The sequence below is a fragment of the Vulpes vulpes genome, chromosome 4, assembly GCF_048418805.1.
Source record: "Vulpes vulpes isolate BD-2025 chromosome 4, VulVul3, whole genome shotgun sequence".
Taxonomy (NCBI): domain Eukaryota; kingdom Metazoa; phylum Chordata; class Mammalia; order Carnivora; family Canidae; genus Vulpes; species Vulpes vulpes.
This window is the reverse complement of record NC_132783.1, coordinates 132063850-132084501: the sequence shown is the minus strand read 5'-3', so window position 1 is coordinate 132084501 and position 20652 is coordinate 132063850. Positions and strand designations below refer to the sequence as shown.

The 20652-nt window shown below is 39.5% G+C and overlaps 1 protein-coding gene and 1 non-coding gene across 5 annotated transcripts in view; both read left to right on the top strand.

Moving 5' to 3' along the window:
• The window catches only part of TTC23L (tetratricopeptide repeat domain 23 like), a 56402-nt gene that overhangs the window by 16111 nt on the left and 19639 nt on the right, over positions 1–20652 (top strand). For all 4 annotated transcript variants that reach the window (XM_025984081.2, XM_025984079.2, XM_072757114.1 and 1 more), the window contains exons 5-8: positions 4329–4485; positions 5936–6061; positions 8989–9166; positions 11134–11242. In XM_025984081.2, coding sequence (XP_025839866.2) covers positions 4329–4485; positions 5936–6061; positions 8989–9166; positions 11134–11242 — 570 coding nt within the window. The remainder of the gene's footprint in view (positions 1–4328; positions 4486–5935; positions 6062–8988; positions 9167–11133; positions 11243–20652) is intronic.
• LOC112908625 (U6 spliceosomal RNA) lies at positions 5209–5313 on the top strand. Its single transcript, XR_003232957.1, has one exon. It is a non-coding gene; the product is annotated as a U6 spliceosomal RNA (small nuclear RNA).

Genomic DNA, 20652 nt, shown 5'->3' with positions numbered 1-20652 from the left:
AAATACAGAAAAAAGAAGCATAAGTCATGAACCCTACCTTCTCTGTCTAGTTGGTTAAAAGAAGAAAAAAAAAAAAACTGGTACAGGGATAACAGAAGAGAAAAACCAGGTGATCTGACCTGCAGGAAACCTAATGCCTGCCTGCAATGAGGTTGCATTTGAGAACGCAGCCTTTTACAGAGGTTCTGTAAGCAGCTCTATGACAAATGTCCAAAGAAAGGGCAAATACAATAAACTGCTTAAGAGAACAGACTCTGGTGGTAGTAGGAGCAGTAGTGATAATGATGATGGCTAACATTTATTCAAACTCACATCTACCCTGTGTGCCAGGTGCTCTTTTTCATGAATTAACTAACTTAATCCTTACAACAGATTCCCACAGGGTGGAACGTATTTTCATTACCATTTTACAGGTGAGTAAACGGTGGCACAGATAGAGGAAGTAACTTGTTCAAGACCACAGGGATAGTAGGGAGTGGCCGAGGCAAGATCGGTGTCTGGGAAGCCTGGCTCCAGGCCCTGCTCTTAATCACTGTCCACAGGAACTTAAGTATAGTTAATGATCAAGGTGACAGCAGCAACTCCAGAGCCCGGGTGTCTCTGAGCTGATCCTCAATGGCCTGAGTCAGAGTAACAGATGTCAGTGATGGAATCACATCCCTGACAAAAGCAAAATGATTTGATATGTTTGGTGGACAATGCCAGGCCCATATTCCAGCTCATCAGTAGCTCCCTGTAATTTCTCAATCTCAGGCTCCAGGAGAGGGCCTGATTTTTACGTCTATGATTGCTGCCCTGTCGATGCAAGGGGAAGCATGGTGTCTGTGGCTTGGGAGAAGAGCAAGTAAAGGAAAATGACTGGGTTTCTCAGAATGGCCACTGGAACTGGGGAAGTGGGACTTGGAGTTAGGGAACCAGATCACGGGTCTGTGAGCTGCCTCTAGGAGGAGTTGACTTGAGACTCCTATCTGTACACATCCGAGGTATTATTTTGACACGAAAGAGTGTGCTTGAGATTCACAAAATGCACATCTATTTCAAATGATTACTGATCCTGATTCATAATCGTACTTTCTGACATCATGAATTTTTGTCAAGAAATGCCATAAAAAATATCACAAAGTGAAGGGTTTTTTAAAACATAAAAAGAGCTCTCCCGGCAACACCTGGGTGGCTCAGCTGTTGAATATCTGCCTTCGGTTCAGGGTATGATTCCGAGGTCCTGGGAGGGCTCCCTGGGAGGAGCCTGCTTCTCCCTCTGTCTATGTCACTACCCCTCTCTCTGTCTTTCATGAATAAATAAATAAAATCTTAAAAAAAAAAAAGAACTCATACTTGAAAAGGTTGGAAAACATTATCTAGAGCAGTGATCTCTAAACACTTGAGAATTAGCACCCTTATCACTTCAAAAAATGTGAGCAAACTCCATATATGTGTATTTATTATAAATTACGTATAATGGTATTAACATATTATGTAATATAAATACTCATAAAATAGAAACAAAAATTTTAAAAATAGCGCAATTGTCTTTTTTTGCCCTATGCCATTATGGCATCTTGCATACTGTAGGGCTATATGCACCCCACTTTGGAGACCAGAGTGGATTCTGGGAACCATAAGGAAATGACTTTTTTCCTTTAGGGCTGATTTTAAAGTTTAATGAACCATTTTCAGTTGAGATCCTAGTTCCGTTTGCTCAGGCCCAATGGCCACCAGCTCAGCTTTTTCACCAGAAGGACCGCAATGCAGGGCATGATAAAGTGGAGATGAAAAACCACATAATTAATTATCTGTTGAGCTTAGAGGAAGAATATTCCTCTGGGGGTTTCACAGTCAGCACTGGGCATTTGGGGGTGAGTGGCAGGGCAGACAGGCAAAGTCTCAGAACAACTTTCTCGTCTGTCCTCCATTCAGGAAGCCCAGAAGCAGCGTTGAGCTGATTCTGGGTTGGTTTTAGGTGGCTCAGCCAGTTTCACTGTTCTCCTTCCAACAGACCAAAGGAAGCATCTAGATTGAGTTCCCACACTTATTGACACACTCCCAAGGGCCCACCTGGTTGTAGGAAACAGCCTATTTGATAAAAAGACTTTCTCAGTTCTTGTTTTATTTTCTTGGTCTAGTGTCCTTGGCAGACTTTCTGTTTCTATTCCCTTCCTCAAAATCTATAAAGACTCCCCAGTACCTAACAGATCAAATCCTCCCTCCTCACCTTTGCATCCAAGACTCCATTTATTTTATTTCATGTTGTTTTAAAATATTTTATTCATAGAGAGAGCGAGCATTGGGGGGAGGGGCAGAGGGAGAAGCAGACTCTGCTGAGCAAGGAGCCTCACGTGGGGCTCCATCCCAGGATCCCAAGATCACGACCTGAGCTGAAGGCAGACGGTTAACCCACTGAGCCACCCACGTGCCCCCCCAAGACTTCATTTTACTTATCCAATTCGCACCTTATGTGTCTACATTTAAACCTCCCCTGCAGTCGGGCTGGCCTCCTTACTGCCTCGACACTCCTATATACTGCCACCGCATCCCACCACCAGTGTGTGCACACACACATTCACATGCATATACACGCACACACATGTTTATTGCTTATTTTGTCTTTATGGCCTCAGGTTGTTTACCCCAAGTGGAAACCCTTCCTCATTCTTCTCTATCAAACTACCTACTCTTCAAAAATGAGTCCTATCACTTGTATAAAGATTTTGCTAAATGCTTCACCAAGTGTCGTCCTCAGCCTGCATCAAGTCATCACCTAGGTTGGTGGTTATGGATGTGAATCCTCTGTTCTCACCTCAGAACCTGTGAACCACAACTCCTGGGAGCAGGGCCCAGGAATCTGCATTTTAATAGGTTGTTTATGATGCACAGTGCAGTCTCAGGGCTCTGTTACCTGCTAACTTGAGACACATCCCTCTTTTGCCACAGACTCCTATTTTTCTCTTGAGTTGAGACCTGTAGGACAGGCATCTCTGAGTGTTCGACAAAGAATTCCTGGCTCCTAGGTCACTTGTAGGCCTCTCCCAGAGAAGCTCTGTTCTCCTCTCTCCCTGCTCCCTGCTCCCTGCCCTTGTGGCAGCTCATTAAGGAGGTCCTGCACATCTGGAATGTATGAGGGCTGCAGTCCTCAAGTCTTCAAGTCATCTTTATGGTCACTGACTATACCTGTACTGTGAAACTAGGCTCCAAGGACCAAAGGTGGAACAGACTGAGGACTGGAGGTGTGACGTGAGAATTAGGGGCACAGCTGGCCTACCTGAGGGGTAAATATGTTTACCCACCTGCAGAGGGAAGAGCTGACCAGAACACCAGCCATGACTGTCTCTAGGAGAGTGGAGGACTCCTAGGGTAACGAGCTCTCTGACGACCTTTCTGTTTTCTCTGGGGCTTCTCTTGTCCATCAGGGATCACTAGACATGAACTAGGTTGAAAGATGAAGAATGAGCTCTAGAAATTGAATGTTGCCAAGTCTACCTCTGTTAATTAACTGGACAGATAGCAGTTCAAGTGGGTACCCAGCAACTCCAGACTTTTGTTAGAAAACAAGGGGAAACATGAGTTCTGTCTGGCTGGAGTTTGTTTGGCATTCCCTTTGTCATTTTAGTGCAGGGGCCTCATGGTACTTAGGAATCAGATTTTGTGTGTATGTGTGTGTGTGTGTGTGTGTGTGTGTGTGTGTGAGAGAGAGAGAGAGAGAGAGAGAGAGAGACCAATTAATTTAACTAGCCTCATCTTGGATTGAAAAAAATCCCCAGATGGAAGTAATTGTATGCATAAGCCCTTGTATTTTTAGAATGCTTTTCCAGAGAGCTCAAAGCATAGCACTCTGTGGCATAGCCTTGCTTGTTCTTGGACAGTCTCCAGGTATTTGGTAAAAGGGCAGCTTCTATGATTATTGTCATTTTACATTTGGAGAATGAAGAAGCTGTGTGGGTTGAAAAGATCACGTGGCATTAGTGCCAGAATTGGGAGCAGGATACTCAGCTTCCCCTCCTGTCTCTATCAGTGATTTCCAAACAGAGGCCCACGGATTAATGCAGTTACGGCTGCATAAGAAGCGCTTGTGGAATTAATTAAAAATGTAGATTCTTGGACTCCATTTCTCTAGAGATTCCAACTCAGTAGATCCGGGGTGGGACCAGGCATCTCTATTCTCTACAGGCATTCCAGATCATTCTGATGTACAGCCAGCTTGGGAAACAAATACTATAGACCATTTGACAACCACACTACCCACCTCTTTCCTCCCAGAGATGTCTTTGACTGAAACATGCCTTTTTTTCTAATGTTTTTCATCCTGCCACCCACCCTCAAATTTCCCCCAGGCCTTCCAGCTCAGGCCAAGAAACATGCTGAGTCCGCCAAGAACACGCTGCTGACCTGGAAGGGAAGCACAGCCTCAAACAAGGAGAAAAAGGAAATCCTGGAAGCTCTGGTCATGCTGTACTACACCCTGGGGGTGGCCTGGCTCCTGCAGAACCAATATCCTTCCTTTCCTAGCTGGGTCTGAAGATTGGGGCCAGGGGCCACAGGTGCCAGAGGGGTTGTCTCACTCAGGAGCCAGGGAGATTGGCCCAGGCTTCCCCCTACAGGCCTCTCATCTCCATCTAGAAAGATAGGCATGTTCTTCCTGTGTCTATTCATATGATATCTGAGCTGAGCCACGGGAGGGATCTCACTGGTGACACATCTCTTAACCAGTTGAAAACCTCAGCATCTGTCCTGCCCTTCATCGAGCACCAAAGAAGATCCATGTTAGCAGTGAGGACCTAGGTGACAGCAGTGGGAGTGATGTTAAGAAGAGGACGAATGGGTGGGAATTTGAAGCAATGTTTGTTGAATGAGGCTGCATCATCTCCTGGGGATCTTTTAAGAATTACTGCTATTTGGGTCCCACCCTAGAGATTTTGATTTAGTAGGTCCGGGGGGGGGGGGGGGGGGGGCAGGGTCATCTGTTTATTGAGATTTTTTTAAAGTCCCCCCAGGTGATTGTAATATGCAGCCAGAAACCTCTGATTTAATGGACTCTTAATCATTTTTGTTTTTCTGAAATACTATTGAGAATACTACCCATGAAGCTAGAGGCCAAGCAAAATAGACAAAAGAATTCGTTCTCTCTCTCACCAGGAGGAAACTTACTCTGCAGGAAGCTTGTTATTTTGACAGCCTTTTGGTACCATCTCTGCTTGAAAACTGTTAAGGGCGTTTCACATTCATGAATGATCATACACTACAGTTGGAACACTACAGAGATTAGCACGGCCCCCGCACAAGGATGACACGCACATTTGTAAAGCATTGCGTATTAAAAAAATTAATCATGAGTCATTTTTGAGACCATGTGCCCCCAGTCTCTCCTCTTTACATATCCCCCTCTACTTTTTTGGTCTTCATACTCAGCTTGCAAAAACTGATCTGTGGCCCTCCACTGTCACACCCTTAGAAGGAGCTATTGAAAATGTGGGAAATAGAAGGATGTTTGGGACTTAAGGGGATTTTCTTTCCTGCTGTTTGCTTCTTGCCAAAAACCTGCTTTGCTTGAACTTTCTAAATGATCCAGAAAGTCCCTTTCAGCAGACTTAGTTCCTCTCTTTTACCATTCATAGGAACCAACTTGGGAAAACTGCATGGCTGTTGTCATGCAGTGGACGCCTCCACAGGAAATGTAGCCTAGGGTACAGTTTCTATTCACGCCTCCACATCTCACCACCCACCCCAGCCCTGGATTCAGGCTATGGACATGGGAAACCCAGGGCTCTGTTTGTTTCCGAAAGAATTCTTGACAACATACACATATGGAAAATAATGTAGTAAAGTGCCTATTTTCAAATTCTGCTTCGTTTTCCCAAAGGGCCCTTTTATTTGCTTATCAAATACTGTCCCTGGGCAATGGGGGAGTTTGTGTGCCTGGCCTTGTCCTTGACTGTTTCACTGGCAGAGAGGCTTATTTCAACCTGCAGAAGGCAGAGAGAAACATGAAGGAGCTGAAAGAATTATATAAGGGAGGTGTTCGCAAATTACAAGTCTCAGAGAAAGACCTGACAGTTGCTTTGGGCAGGTAAGATCTGGGCTGTGGGAAGGTTAGGCTTTTGTGAATAAGGCCTGGAATTGATTGTTCCGTGTGCTCTCCGCATAAGGGAAGAAAAATACAGAGGGCAAAAAAACCCCAGAGCCTCAAATGACAGTAAAAGAGGCTTGTGTTTCCCAAATGCACACCTCATGGTCTGAGCTTTGTGTGTGGTACCCATTTAATCCTTAACCACCATTGAGGTGGCCGGTGCAGTCATGATCTCATTAGACAGAGGGCAGGGAAAACAAAATGAGATTAAACAAACTGTCCGTGGTGACAAGCTTTTAGTGTTGGATCCGTGGTCTGAACTCACGCACTCCTCACCCTTAGACTACCTCTCAGACTTAATCTCAAATTATGTCTTTTTCTGAATTGCCAACCCACTTTGTCATTAAGTAGGATATCTTAAAAGACGAGGAAAGAACACTTCATGAAGACCGTTTATTGGAGACCCATTAAAGCTATGTGTAGCACATGCATTTTTAAGGAAAGTTCTGTTCCATATGGAAACCAAGTACATGGGATTTGTTCAAGCCAGAACAAGACTCAGCTGTTTCACAGTTGAGTTAGATATCCTCCAAGAGAATCATGATAGTTACATACAAAAGTGGGCCCATCAGATTTTTAGAAGAAAAAATAAATAAAAGGTTTACTATTACCTAGATTTTTAAAAATATCTTTGCATCCTTGAAGGCAATCTGTTTCCAAAACTGTAAGCACTTGGCATGGTAGGGATGGTGACTGAATGGTAAGTGAAGTACATGAGTCATGTCTGCTCTAACCATGAGTCTAGAAATCAAATGGGAAATGGTGGGATGGTGTTGGAATGCCCAGAGCTAAATTAAACTATGGATATAAGTTCAGAGGGCCATAAATTAGAATCTAGTGAACGTCTGCTGCTGTCACATGGGTCAGTGGCTAAGGTTTTTGTGCCTTATGTGAAAGATAGCCTTCCTCCTTTTTCAGAATAAATTCTAGTGCATATTTCATTCATTCATTCATTCGTTGTGCAATATTTACTTAGTATCTATATTGTATGTGCACTGTTCTAAGTGTTAGAACATTTACTAAGTATAGCTATATCCAAGACACTAGTCTAAGTGCTTTACATAACTTATTTAATTCAATCCTCTACTATAAGCCTCTGAGGTAGGAAGATATTTTTATTTTCATTTCACAGATAAGAAAATTAAGACACAGAAGAGTAACTCAAGGTGACAGAATTAATAAGTAGAGGAGCCAGCACTGTAGACAAGTCATCTGAATCCATAGCTCACCTTCTGTACCATATCAAGTTATATTTTATATTGAATAAATATCTAGTAAGCGCAAATCCCTTCTTTTGTTTTAAAGGTGGGAGCAATAAAGTATGATTATTTAGGCCAGACAACTTGGCTAATATCTCCTGACAAGCTCTTGATGAGAGGCATTTTCTTTTTAAAGATTTTATTCCTTTGACAGAGAGAGAGTGCAAAGCAGGAGGGCAGGAGAGGGAGAAGCAGGCTCCCCACTGAGCAGGGAGCCTGATGCAGGGCAGAATGTAGAGCTCGATGCGGGGCTTGATGAGGGGCTCAATCCCAGGACCTTGATATCATGACCTGAGTTGAAAGCAGACACTTAATCAACTGAGCCACCCAGGTGCCCCATGATGAGAGGCATTTTCATTCTGTAACTTATGATCAACGGAAATAATGGTCTGATGATCAAATTTTTTTGGTAAAGAATTATCAGATAACAGGCCAGTACTCTTTTGATTATTAATCCTAACCTTCAGGGAAGGATAAGCCTTTCAGCTTAAAATAAATTATAATTTGCAGAATGCCTTATATAAAATGATTTTATACACACACTTTTTTTTTCAATTTGGGAATACAAAGATGGAAGCAAGGGGTGAGGGGAAGTAATATTGATTGTGTATCTACCATATATTAAGTGATTTCATGTATAAATTTTAATCTAATCTTCACAACAACCAATTTAAGTATTCTTAGCCTTGTTTTATTTGGAAGGAAATACCAGCCACTGGATTTTGACTATAAAGCCAGTATCTGTGAAAACCAGCTTTAACTATCATGTTCTCCAGGTGTCTTTCTGTCCCTGGAAGGATAAACTGAATGAAATGTTATTTTATTCTCATTTTTAAAAACTGTATTTTGTTTTGGAAGATTTGAAAATACAGATATGAAGAAGAAAATAAAAGTTCTATTTCACCACCCAAACATAACTGCTATATGGGCATTATAGTTAGATATTAGTGATAGATAGATAGATAGATAGAAGATAGATAGAAAAAAGAAAAGAAAGGTAGGTCAGGGTCAATTTTAAGTATAGTCATACCACTTTTTTTTTTTTAACTTAGCACACTTTTAATTTTTCCCCGTATTATTAAGCCTAAAAAGGAAGCATGATTTTTAAAGTCTGAAATATTATATGATGTGTTACAATTTATTTAACCACTGCCTTTTGGAGGGGATATTTACATTGTTTTCTCTGTCCTCTCTCATTTTTAACTGAGGAAGAATAAATTAAACTAAATCAAACAAGACAAAGCAATAAATTTGCATTGGTCTGAAAGAGAGGGGGCCAGAAGTAATAAAATTTTATTTTGATTCTAGAAAGTCTGTGTTTATGGGTAAATCATCCCACCTTGTGAATTGCTGGAAGCCATTTTTTTCCTTTTGCTTTTTTTTATAAAATACACTATAGCATGCAATATTAATGTAAGTGAATGGTAGTCAGTGGAATCTGGTAGGTAAAATGCAAGTTGATAGGAGCTTGTTCATACCAAGAATGGATTGTTAGCTAGCCACTCATGATGAGCCTATGAAGGCCAAAGTGTTTTGTTCTTAGGATCAGTTCCTTTTATGTCTGCACAAGTAAGGGGTCTGACTGCATCTTTATCCCTGTTCTTATAGAGCTTCCTTGGCCATCCACAGATTGAACCTCGCTCTGGCATACTTTGAAAAGGCAATTGACAATGTTATTGCTGCTAAGGGTGATAGGACATTGGATCTGGTTAGTCTATATGAGGAAATCGCTCAGATCGAGCAGCTGAGGAGGAACCATGATCAGGCCATCCAGTATTTGGAGCAGGTTGGTGAGTTGGAGGAAGCCCCAGCCTAGAGGCCTTGTTTGGCCCCAGGTCCTATTCCCAGGGCCAGGGCAGTTTGAGCTTTTCAGAAGAACGAGGTGGGGTGGGATGGATTTCCTGCCAGATCCAGACAAAAGCCCTTCTTCAACCGTAAACAACATGGGCAGAGAACACTGACTCATGGTATATGTATCTGCTCTTTGACCTGATCTGAAACCAAATTCCCCCTCCTGGGCCTCCCTCATCTCTGTGGGTGTTAGGAAGAGGTCACCAAGTGAGTCTACTCCAGGGGAAAAAAACCATAGGGACAACCAAACTTAAGTCTTTAGCGAACACAAAGGGCTTTCTTAAGTGAAAAAAATGGTGACATTTTGGTATAACACTGGCATTTGTCCTCTAGGCTAGTGTAGCTGGTCGTAATAACAAGTCAAAACTTAAACTGACAAGAGAGTGTTTCACTTGGAGGTAACTAATTTGACAAATGCCCAGGGGAAAACAAAACAAAACTGGAAGGACTGTTGAGTCTATTATAATGAAAACCAGTGTAGGATATTTTTACCTATCATATACCTGAAATTTCCCTTGAAACTGCTTGTTAAATTCACCTTTTCTCTCCTTGAATGAGAACCTTGCTTGTGGCTTCAGGTATCTCCCAAAGCCAAAAGTAGATCAAAATATCTGATTTTCTATATCATAGAAAATGCACAATGCAATTCAATGGTATATGTGAAGATAGTCTGCTACTGTAGTAAAGGCATTGCAGGTAATCTCACAATCCAAAGTTATTGGTATTCATACAATGGAGAAATGTTAGGGAATGCTGCTCTGTAAGCAGGGAGTCCACTGCTTACAGAGAAAGGGGTCTGGTTTTTGTGTACAAGACTTTCTGTAAGCAGTGGTCCGATCAGAATAGATATAACAATGTATAATCACTGTTTCCCAACAACAGAAATAATAGTTAACATTTATGGAATGTTTTTACTATGTGCGCTTGAGGATGTGTTCATTTAATCCATGAAATAACCCTATGCCGTGGAGGCATTATTATTATTTTATTTAATTTGAGAGTGAGGAAACTGAAGTATAAAGAACATAAAAGCTAATTCAGCTGAAGTTGTGTAGCTAACACGTAGGAGAGCAGAGGTTTGAACTTAGAAAATTTGAGCTCCCAGAGCCTGTCTTAGCTCTGAACTATGTCTTAGCTCCATAGAGTTATCTTAATAATCTTCGGAGCTCCTTGAAATACCTCATGATGTTTGACCTGTGAACTGTGAAGCATGGGTGGTTTTTTTTCTTGTTGGTGGGTGTGGACCAGATGTTTTGTCTCTTCTTTCTCCTTCCATTTTAGTGCAAGTGATAATAATAATAAAATCTCCACTTCTCTCATGCTTACGACATTCCAGGTGGTATTCTAAACACATATGTTAATTCATTTAATCTTTACAGTAACTGTTTGCAACAATAATTTCTGAAATTTCCATTTTATATTTGAAGAAGTTAGTGATTGCCTTGTGTCATAAGTGGCTGAGCTAGATAGGAACCCAGGTGATATGGCTTTATGATCCATGCTCAGCTCCCCTGGACTTCCTTTGATGGCAGATCTTTGAGAGGCTGAGCTAAAGTTGTAACTGTAATTTTGCTATGAAACCAAAGAAAAAATAATAATAGCTAATATTTATTGAGGACTTACCATGTGATGGTACTATGCCCAGTGCTTTGCATGTACCATCTCGTTAAATCTTTTCCAAACCCTGATTGATGGAAGCTATATATATTCTACATGTGAAGGTGAAGTTACTTGCTCAAGACTCATGGCTAGGAGTAGATGGGACTCAAACTCATCTCTCTTTTAACTCCATGATTAGATATATACAGCTCTCAGCTAGCAATTTCATGAGAGCTCTTAGAAAATCCTCAGTGAAACACTATCATTTGGGTACTTATTTGATCATGATTTTCTCTATTCCAGGCCTATTCTATCTGTGTTTCTTTGTTCACTGAAGTCAGCCCCCAAACTGCAGAGGCAAGCGCGTTACTAGCCAAGGCTCATGCCATGTCTGGAGAGGCGCAACACAGGGGTAGGTGGAGGGGGTAGCTTGCAGTTATCATCATTTCCCATGGGAGGGAAGCACACTGGCAATGGTCTATCTATCAATATGGACAGATTATAATCAGCTATTCATGACTGTGGTGGAAAAATTGGACTGGACACCATTTTGTACAAAATCATTTAAATATTAATTTAGGCACAATAATATCTCTGCAAAGTATGACCAATACTTCAAAGATGACCAATAAAGTCATCTGATTTCTATTTCCTTTATTCCCGTAGAATCTCAGCAGAATTCACCTGCATAAAAAGTAGAGAGATCATACACACTATGAGTGTGACCTGTGATTGTATCGGTTGAGGATATCCAGTGATAAAAGACAAAACCATTGGCTCCTCCTCACTTCCTCTTCCATTCTCAATCTCTTTGACTATTTTCCTCTGGCTGACAAGAGAGAATGTTTATAGCAGCTAGAATTTTCATGACCTATATTCAAATGTGAGGTACTGGGGGTTTTGGAGGAAAGCCAAGAAATGAATTCACCCATCAGCAGTAGTCCTTTCTCAGGCAAGGTCACCCTTTGGAAAGTGAGTAGCTTTGAGAGAGACACAAAAGAACTGGTGAGGAAGGACAGCGTGCCCTCTTCAGCTGGCTGGATCAGATTAAAGGATGCTAATGGATTCAGTGGCCCATCAAGAGGAAGTGGGGATTTGTAAAGAATATGATTTAAACATTTTAAAATGTTGATTTTCTCTGCTTATAAAAGGAATCCATTTAGGTGCCCATTATTTTCCAGTCATATATGAAAGAGAGGAAGAGGAAGAGAGAAAGAATTGTAGGGAAAGTATTACATCCTACTGTTTTCTACTGTTGCATTTCCCCATGTCATTAAACAATTTTGTTCAGTTTTCAGAAGTTATTTTAGTATTTTGATTATTGTTTTATTGAGCATATTCATCAAAGATTTCCTGATTCTGTGTTTTCTAGCTAATCATCTTCTTTAAAAAAAAATTTCTTGTGTGTACTAACAGGATTCGTATTTGAGTTTTTAAAAATAGTCATCATGGTTAAAACACATTTAGTCTATTTGTGAATATGTAAAAGTTTTGTTCAAGTGAGAAAGTTTTATGCTTCTAGATTTGGGAGATTCTAAGGCCATCTTATTCTTTTCTTATATTCTAATTTTTAACTTTAAAGAAGATTTAGATCTTTACCTTCTATCATTCACTAAATTCCAAATGGATCACATTTCAACATCAAAACTGAATATATAAATATTCAGAAGGAAACATAGCACTGGAAACAAAACTTCTAACGCTAAAAATTGGAGGAAGAACTTTCTGAGCATTAAGATAAACAGAAAAAGAGGTTGATAGAGTTAATTATAAGAATATCTAAAACTTGTGTCTGTCACAAACTACCACAAATAAAATGAAACATAATCCAGGATGACCAGATAACTCGAATAGGCCCTTATTTATTAAAAAAAAAAAAAAAGAATTTGTAGTTAACCTATTGAGAAAAATATTGACATCCATACAATTTCAATGGGTAATTCTACTTCACACTTAAAGAATTAACACCCACCCTACATAATCTTTTCCAGAAAATTGAAGAGGAGGGAACATTTCCCAAATCATTTTATGAGCCTAGCATTACCCTGATACCAAAACTGGACAAAGACATTACAAGAAAAAAACAAAACAAAATACAACTCTAAAATAAGACCTTTCATGCACATAAAGGCAAAAAATCCTCAAGAAAATATATAGTAATGTATACAAAAGAATAGTGTACCAAGATCAAGGGGAGCTTTTTTCTTGAGAATGTCAGGCTGGTTCAGTATTTAAGCCTGAATGAATGTACTCTACTATATTAACAATCCAAGGATGAAAAGCACATAACCTTAACTGATGCAGAAGAAGCATGTGACAAAATCCAACATCCTTTAATAATGGAAGGGGAACTTCCTCAATCTAATAAAAGGCATGTGCAAAAACAGTATAGCTAACATCATACTTAATGGTGAAAAGAGTGTGAGTTTTTGCCCTTAAGATCAGGAACAAGGTAAGGATGTTAATTCTCACTTCTTTTATTCAACAATACTGGAAGTCCTAGCCAGTGCAATAGGCAAGAAAAAGACACAGAGCCTGATTGATTTTCTTTTCAGGTTATCTTGATGTCCCACATGGAGCTTGAATTCATGACCCCAAGATCAAGAGTCACATGCTCTACTGACTGAGCCACACAGGCTCCTACAGGACATTTTAGCTTAAAAGAAATAAAATACTGTATTTGCAACAATACAGCTGTCTCTGTTGAAAATTTTAAGGAATCTAAAAAACTCCTAGAACTAGTCACTGAGTTTAAGCTTTGCAAAATCACAGAATATAAGGTCAACATGCAAACTCCATCATATTTCTGTATATTAGCAATGCACAACTGGAAACTGAAATTTATAGAAATACTGCTTTCCTCCACCTCCTCCCAGATGAAACACTTAGGTATGAATCTAACAAAATGTGTACAGTATCTGTGTGCTGAAAACTACAAAACCCCAATAACAGAAATGAGAGATGACTCAAATAAATGGAGACATAATATATTCATAGATTGGAAGACATACAGTAAAGTCACTTCTACAGAAATTGATATCTTGATTTAACACAAATTAACAAAGTCTCAGCAATTGTTGTTAATGTAGACAAGCTGACTCTAAAACTTATATGTAAAGGCAAAGAAATTGGAACAGCTGAAACTATTTTGAAAAATAATACAATTAGAGCAATCATACTACCTGATTTAAGATTCATTATAAAGCAGCAGTAATCAAGAGAGTTTGCTACTGATGCAGGAACAGAGATCAGAGTCTGGAACACAATAGACCTGTATGAGTAAGGCCAATTAATTTTTGATAAAGATCCTAAGATAGTTCAAGGTGGAAAGAACAGTCTTTTCAACAATGGAATTGGAACAGTTGGAACCATGTATTCACATGTCAAAAGGAAAAAGAAAAAAAACTCACTTTCATAAACATACACAAACATTAATTCAAAATGGATAATTGTCCTAAATGTAAGAGCTAAAATTTACATCTACTTTACAATAGAAAAATAAGACTGAGCATTACCTAAAGCAAATAGCCAATAATCACATGGAAAAGTTTCAATCATAGTAATAATGCAGAAATATAAAACAGCAAAGATCAAGTTTCTATCAAATTGTCATCATTTCAAAAAATGATATTTAGGATCGACACAAACTCTCTGAAGTATAATTTGGAAGAATATTACACATCTTAAACTATACATACCTTTAAAGTCAAGTTTTCACCCATCCCGTGTCCAAATTTTTTAAATATGAAAATCTCTAGCACTTGCCAGATTGTGAGAAAACAGGTCTGCTCATTCATAGATGGTGGGAGTGATAGTATAAATTGATATGAAATTTTGAAAATAACTTGATACTACCTAGTAAAATCAAAAGGAAACAGGCATAAGGAGGTTCACTGTGGCACTATTTGTAATTATAAAAAAATTATAAAACAACCTACATGTTTATTTTTATTTTATTTTATTTTTTAACCTACATGTTTATCAATTAGTGAAAGGAATATTTAGTATTAGCTGGAATTTGTAGTCTTTGAAAGGGTAAGACTTTATAAATAAAGTAGTTAACAACAGTATTAAAAAATAACAGTATTAAAAAAATAAAAAATAACAGTATTAAGGAGAAAATACCTTGCATTTTTAGGACATAATACTATTGTTTATAATTACACACATTTATATATATAAAAACATGAAAAATGAACTGCAGAGTAAGTAAAATTGCATTAAAATGTACATCACGATGTAAACAAAGGTAGAGACTTCCAGCCCTGCCTTTGTGAAGAGGTCTGTGCATCCTCTCAGCACACACACATGCATAAATTGAATAAAATGGCCAAAAACAACCATTTGAAGGCACTGGAAATAAGCAGACAACAAATTGAAAGCATCCTCAGAGAACTGCTAGAGCTTTGGGTAAAAGAGAGAGTCTTCTTGGCCTTTTTGCCTGAGGCAGCTCCTACCCACCTCAGTCCATCTGAGAATAGCAGTTTTATCAGAAGGGGGGTGGCCGAAAGAACCAGCAACTTTGTGACAGAGGCATGGGACTCAATTCAGAGAGCAAGGGGCAAACCCCCCCCCACCCCCGGATTCATCAGGTAAAGGTGACCAAGTCAGAAGACATGAAAGGAAAGAAAACCTGCATATGTGGTAGCCTGAAGTTGCTGTCCTGGTTTGTATGAGTTTGGGGCCACTGAGAACTGTACAGGAAGAACCTGGAAATGAGAGAGCCAAGAGAAGGCCAGGTAAGCTCTCCCAACACCCCTAGCCCACTGAAAAACCACATACATGTACAGGGAAGATACAGAAAATCATAAGCAAAGGAGGCTTGAAATGCAGCAGAACTTTGAATGCATGCCTCAGTCTACATACAGATCAATCAAGAGAAGATGGAAGACATACACTGTAAAGGTTTTGAGCACAGTCTCTTTCCAAGTCAGTTAGTTGGGTCAACGCTAGGTTCTGCAGGCACAGGGGAAACCCCATGAATCCAGACCAAAATTAAAAAAAAAATAAGCCTTAAAACACAAGCAAAGACTTTAGGTCTCTAGCATGTAGGAGCTCAGGAATAACTGCTCTATCCTAACAACAAGTAAAAAATCTGAACAAACTGGAAAATCAATAGCTCTTAGATCTGTCAGAGAAGTGAGATCACAGGGCAAACCGATGCCTCTGAAATTAGGGAGACAGGGAACCACAATTTGAGCAGATACCTATCTCTACAGGAACCCATACCGGGGTAGGAATGCCTGACCTGCAGCTGATAAATTTCTAGAAGCTCAGTGTGGACAAAACTGGGAATTAAAAATTAAATTCCAAGTACCATGGTTGGGGGGGCAGGGGGTTCTACACTTTTGTCAGATTTACCTCCAGGAGCTTGGCCAGGTTCTCAAAGTAAATATTGGAGAAAAATGCCCCCTTGCTTCCTGAAGGGAGAGGAGAGAAGTAACCAATTAAAGTATGTCAGAGCTTTTTGCTAAACAAGGCCTATCCTCAAGAGAAACAATTTTACCAGAGCCCAAACTATTTTTGTTTTGTTTTGTTTTGTTTTGTTTTGTTTTGTTTTGTTTTGTTTTGTTTTGTTTTCAGAGCCTAACCAGCCTGGGGGAAGGAAATATCCAACTTCAGCCCACTCTAGCCATCCTATGCCACCTAAGGGAGAAGGGGACAGAGAAAGAGAAGCACTCGTGAAGTTCATGGTTCAGTGGCACAGGCTCACTGAAAGGCTGCTAATCATGGAACTATAGGATGCTTTCTCCACATCTTACCACCAATTACTAGAGGCCTATTTAGAACAGTTAGTTTTACCCAGTACATCATGTCCACCTATCAAGAACAATTAAAAGGCATAGTAAAAGGCAAAGATAAAACAAAAACCCCAAAACAAAACAAAACAAAAAAAAACTAAAAACTACACAGTTTAAAGAGACACAACAAGCATCAGAACCAGACTCAGATATATGAATCATCAGACTGGGAATTTAAAACAACTATGTGATGTCCAAGGGCAAGAGATAGACATCCCAGCTCAAGATGAGCAATAGCGACTTCACTCTTCCACTACCTTTTTTTTTAAATTCTATTTGAGTCTTCAATAGATTGAATGAGGCCCACTCACACTGGTGAGGGCAGATCATCTTTACTTCATCTACTTATTTAGATGCTAACTTCTCTTGGAGACACCCTCACAGATGCACTCCAGAAATAATGTTTTATCAGCTGTTTGGGCATCCCTTTTGCATGGTCAAGTTGACACAAAATTAAGCATGACAAGTCCACTCCTCGTCAACTTGATCTTACATGCATCTCCTCAAACCTACTTAATCTCCAAATAAAGACATAATTATGCCTAATATGGTATAACTACCCTGAATACAACTGAAAATGTACTAATCCCTTTCCCAGAAGAGATAAAGTCCTTCAATGATGTTTACTCTTCTGATATTCCATAACTTGAAAACTACGATGTAAAATTAACAATACTTAAATACTGATATAACATCAGTACATCTTCTGTTCCATGAAAAGGGAATAAAAGAAGAAAAATAAGATATTTGCTTAATATATGCATATGTGCACACAAGCATATTCATAGCACAATGAGGAAATACGCATGACAGTTACAGTTCTCATTTGTGTAACTCATCTCGTGGTTGTAACTGGTATAACTATCTTTTCCTAGTACCATTCTGTATTCCCTTTGCCTTCAACAAGCACGTCACCTGATACTGGTTCTTTACCTACTGGGTTGACTGAAACCTTCATTCCTGAGGGTTCTGGGCCATTACTAACCCTGCCTAGATTGGGATGTTGTAGTGTTCCAGTGACCTTAATCACAGAACACAGTAATACTATGAGATGCTGTCTAAGAACTACTGGATGGAATCTCCTATTCCAGAAAGGTGCTTTCTTACCTCCACTGAGGAGTAGTGGTTCAGTTTCCCTTAGTATTCAGGCTGAGTCACCCTAGGTAGCATAGGAACTCCTTTCCTTGATTTGGGGCATGAGGAGCCCAAAGGGGCCAGGTGACAGTCTTCACTTTCAGATACTACTTATATTTCCACCCCTTGATTTCTAGACCTGGGAATCCTGGCTATTGGAGAAATAGCACCATATGTTGGATGCTGATCTAGAGTACATACAGCCTTCTGGAGAACTCAAGCCTTGCAAAGTATTGCCCGCCAGCTGGCACTGTAACTATCTATCTTCAAAAGACCATTCCACCATTCTGTCAAGCCAGCTGCTTCAGTATGGTAGGGAACATGGTAAGACCAGTGAATTCCACCAGTGTGGGCCTATTCCTGCACTTCTTTTGCTATGAAGTGAGTTCCTTGATCCAAAGCAATGGTGTGTGGAATACCATAATGGTGGATGAGGCATTCTGTAAGTTTATGGATGGTAGTTTTGTCAGAAGCATTGCATGAAGGGAAGGCAGATTTATCCAGAGTAGAAATCTATTCCACTTAAGGACAAAATGCTGCTCTTGGGCAGCCCCGGTGGCTCAGCGGTTTAGCGCCGCCTTCAGCCCAAGGCCTGATCCTGGAGTACTGGATCAAGTCCCACATCGGGCTCCCTAAATGGAGCCTGCTTCTCCCTCTGCCTGTGTTTCTGCCTCTCTCTCTCTCTGTCTCTCTCTCTCTGTCTCTCATGAATAAATAAATAAAATCCTTGAAAAAATAAATAAAAATAAAAACAAAATGCTGCTCTTTCCATAAAGTAAATAGTTCAATGTAATCAGCTTGCTACCAGGTAGCTGGCTAATCACCCCAGGTAATGGTACCATGTCAGGGGCTCAGTATTGCTATCGGCTGCTGGCTGACTGGGTACTCAGCCATGGCTTTGGCAAGTAAAAGTCCTGTTGTGCTCACTCCTGGCATCAAAATCCGTATCAGTCAGGGTTTTCCAGAGAGTTAATAACCAATAGAAGTGAGGGGGCACTGGTATAAGTCTCAGAGTTCAAAGACCCAAGAACCAAGAACTTCAATATTTGAGGGCAGAAGATGGATTTCCAGCTCAAGAAGAGAGAGAGAAATTCCATCCTTCCTTTCCTTTTTTTTTGTTTTTGTTTTTGTTTTTGTTTTTGTTTTTGTTTTTGTTTTTGGTGAACTTGGTGAAGACATATCTTCTTTACTCAGTATATTGATTCAATTGTTCATTTCTTCCAGAAACACCTTTGCAGACACACCCAGAATTGTTTTATCACCTATCTGGGCATCCCTTAGCTCAGTCTAGTTGACCCTTAAAATTAACCATCACACATGCTTTCTGTAGGCCAGGTTATGTGGGAAATGTCTGTACCTTCCACTGAATTTTTCTGAGTGATTGCTTTAAAAAATAAAATCTATTTTAAAGAAACCAAACACCTGAGCAAAGACATTAACATTCAAACACCATAGAGGAGACAGATTCTGTAGTTTAAGTCTAGGCAATACACTAAAACAAAACAAAAACCCACAAAAATATATCAGAATCTATAGTTGCTACTATATAATATCTAAAATGTACAGTTTCCTTTTTTTAAATGTAGTTTTCAACAAAAGAGAAACATACAAATAAAATACTCAGAGTAGTTAATAGATATTGCCTCTAAGCGGGATAGATGTTGGATTCAGCAAAGACTTCAAAGCAGCTATCATAAATATGTTCAAAGAATTAAAGGAAACCGACCAAAGAGTTAAAAGAAAATACAATTAAAATTGCCTAGCAAATAGGAAGTCTCCATAGAGAAATATAAACTATTTAAGAAAAAAAACAACCAAATGGAAATTGTAGAGTTGTAATATACAGTAACTGAATGAAAATTCATCAAGTGGTCTCAACATCAGATTTGAGATGACAGAGGAGGGAATGAGGTAGCTCACAGGGCACTAGAAATGATCCAGACCAAAGAACAAAAGAGAAAGGTATTGAAGGAAAATGAACAAAGCGTAAGAGATCTGTGGGACAACAGCTGGTGTACCAACATACCTGCAACAGGAGCTCCAGAAGGGCAGAAGGCAGAATGAAGCAGCAAATTATCTAAAGAAATAATGGCCCCAAACTTCCCACGTTTATTATCTACAAATCCAAAATTCTCAGTGCCAAATAAGATAAGCACAAGGAGAACCACAACTAGGCACAGTCAAATTGCTGAATGACAAAAAGAGAATCTTGAAAGCAGCAATGGAAAAACAACTCTGTAGAGGGGAACAATATGATTAATGGCTGGTTTTTTATCAGAACAATGGAGGCTAGAAGGTAGTGGAAAAACATATTCAAAATGGAATAAAATTCAACTAAGAATTTTTTTTAAATTTATTTTTTAATAAGAATTTAAATTTATTTTTTACTAAGAATTTATATTCAGGAGAACTGTCCTTTGAAAATGAGGGTGAGGGGCACCTAACTGGCTCAGGCAGAAGAGCATGTTACTCTTGATCTCAGAGTTGTGAGTTTGAGCCCTATGTAAGGTGTAGAGATTGCCTAAATGAGGAATACTTTTTAAAAAAGAAAAGAAAATGAAGGTGAGATAGACATTCCCTGACAGACAAGATTTGTTGGTAGTAGTCCTGACCTAAAATAAATACTAAAGAAAGCCCTTAGGCTGAAAGAAAATGGGAGAACACAGACACTCATCCACAGAAAAGATTGAAGAAAATTGGAACTGAGGATAGGTATAATGGACTATATACACAAATATGCATCAACTTGTAAATGGATCAACAATATGTATCTACTCAGAAGGAAGAATGAAGTACTAATTTCATGCACATAGATGAGCCTCAAAAACAGCATGATGCATGAAAGAATCACAAAAGACTCCTATGTTGTATGAATCCAATTATATGA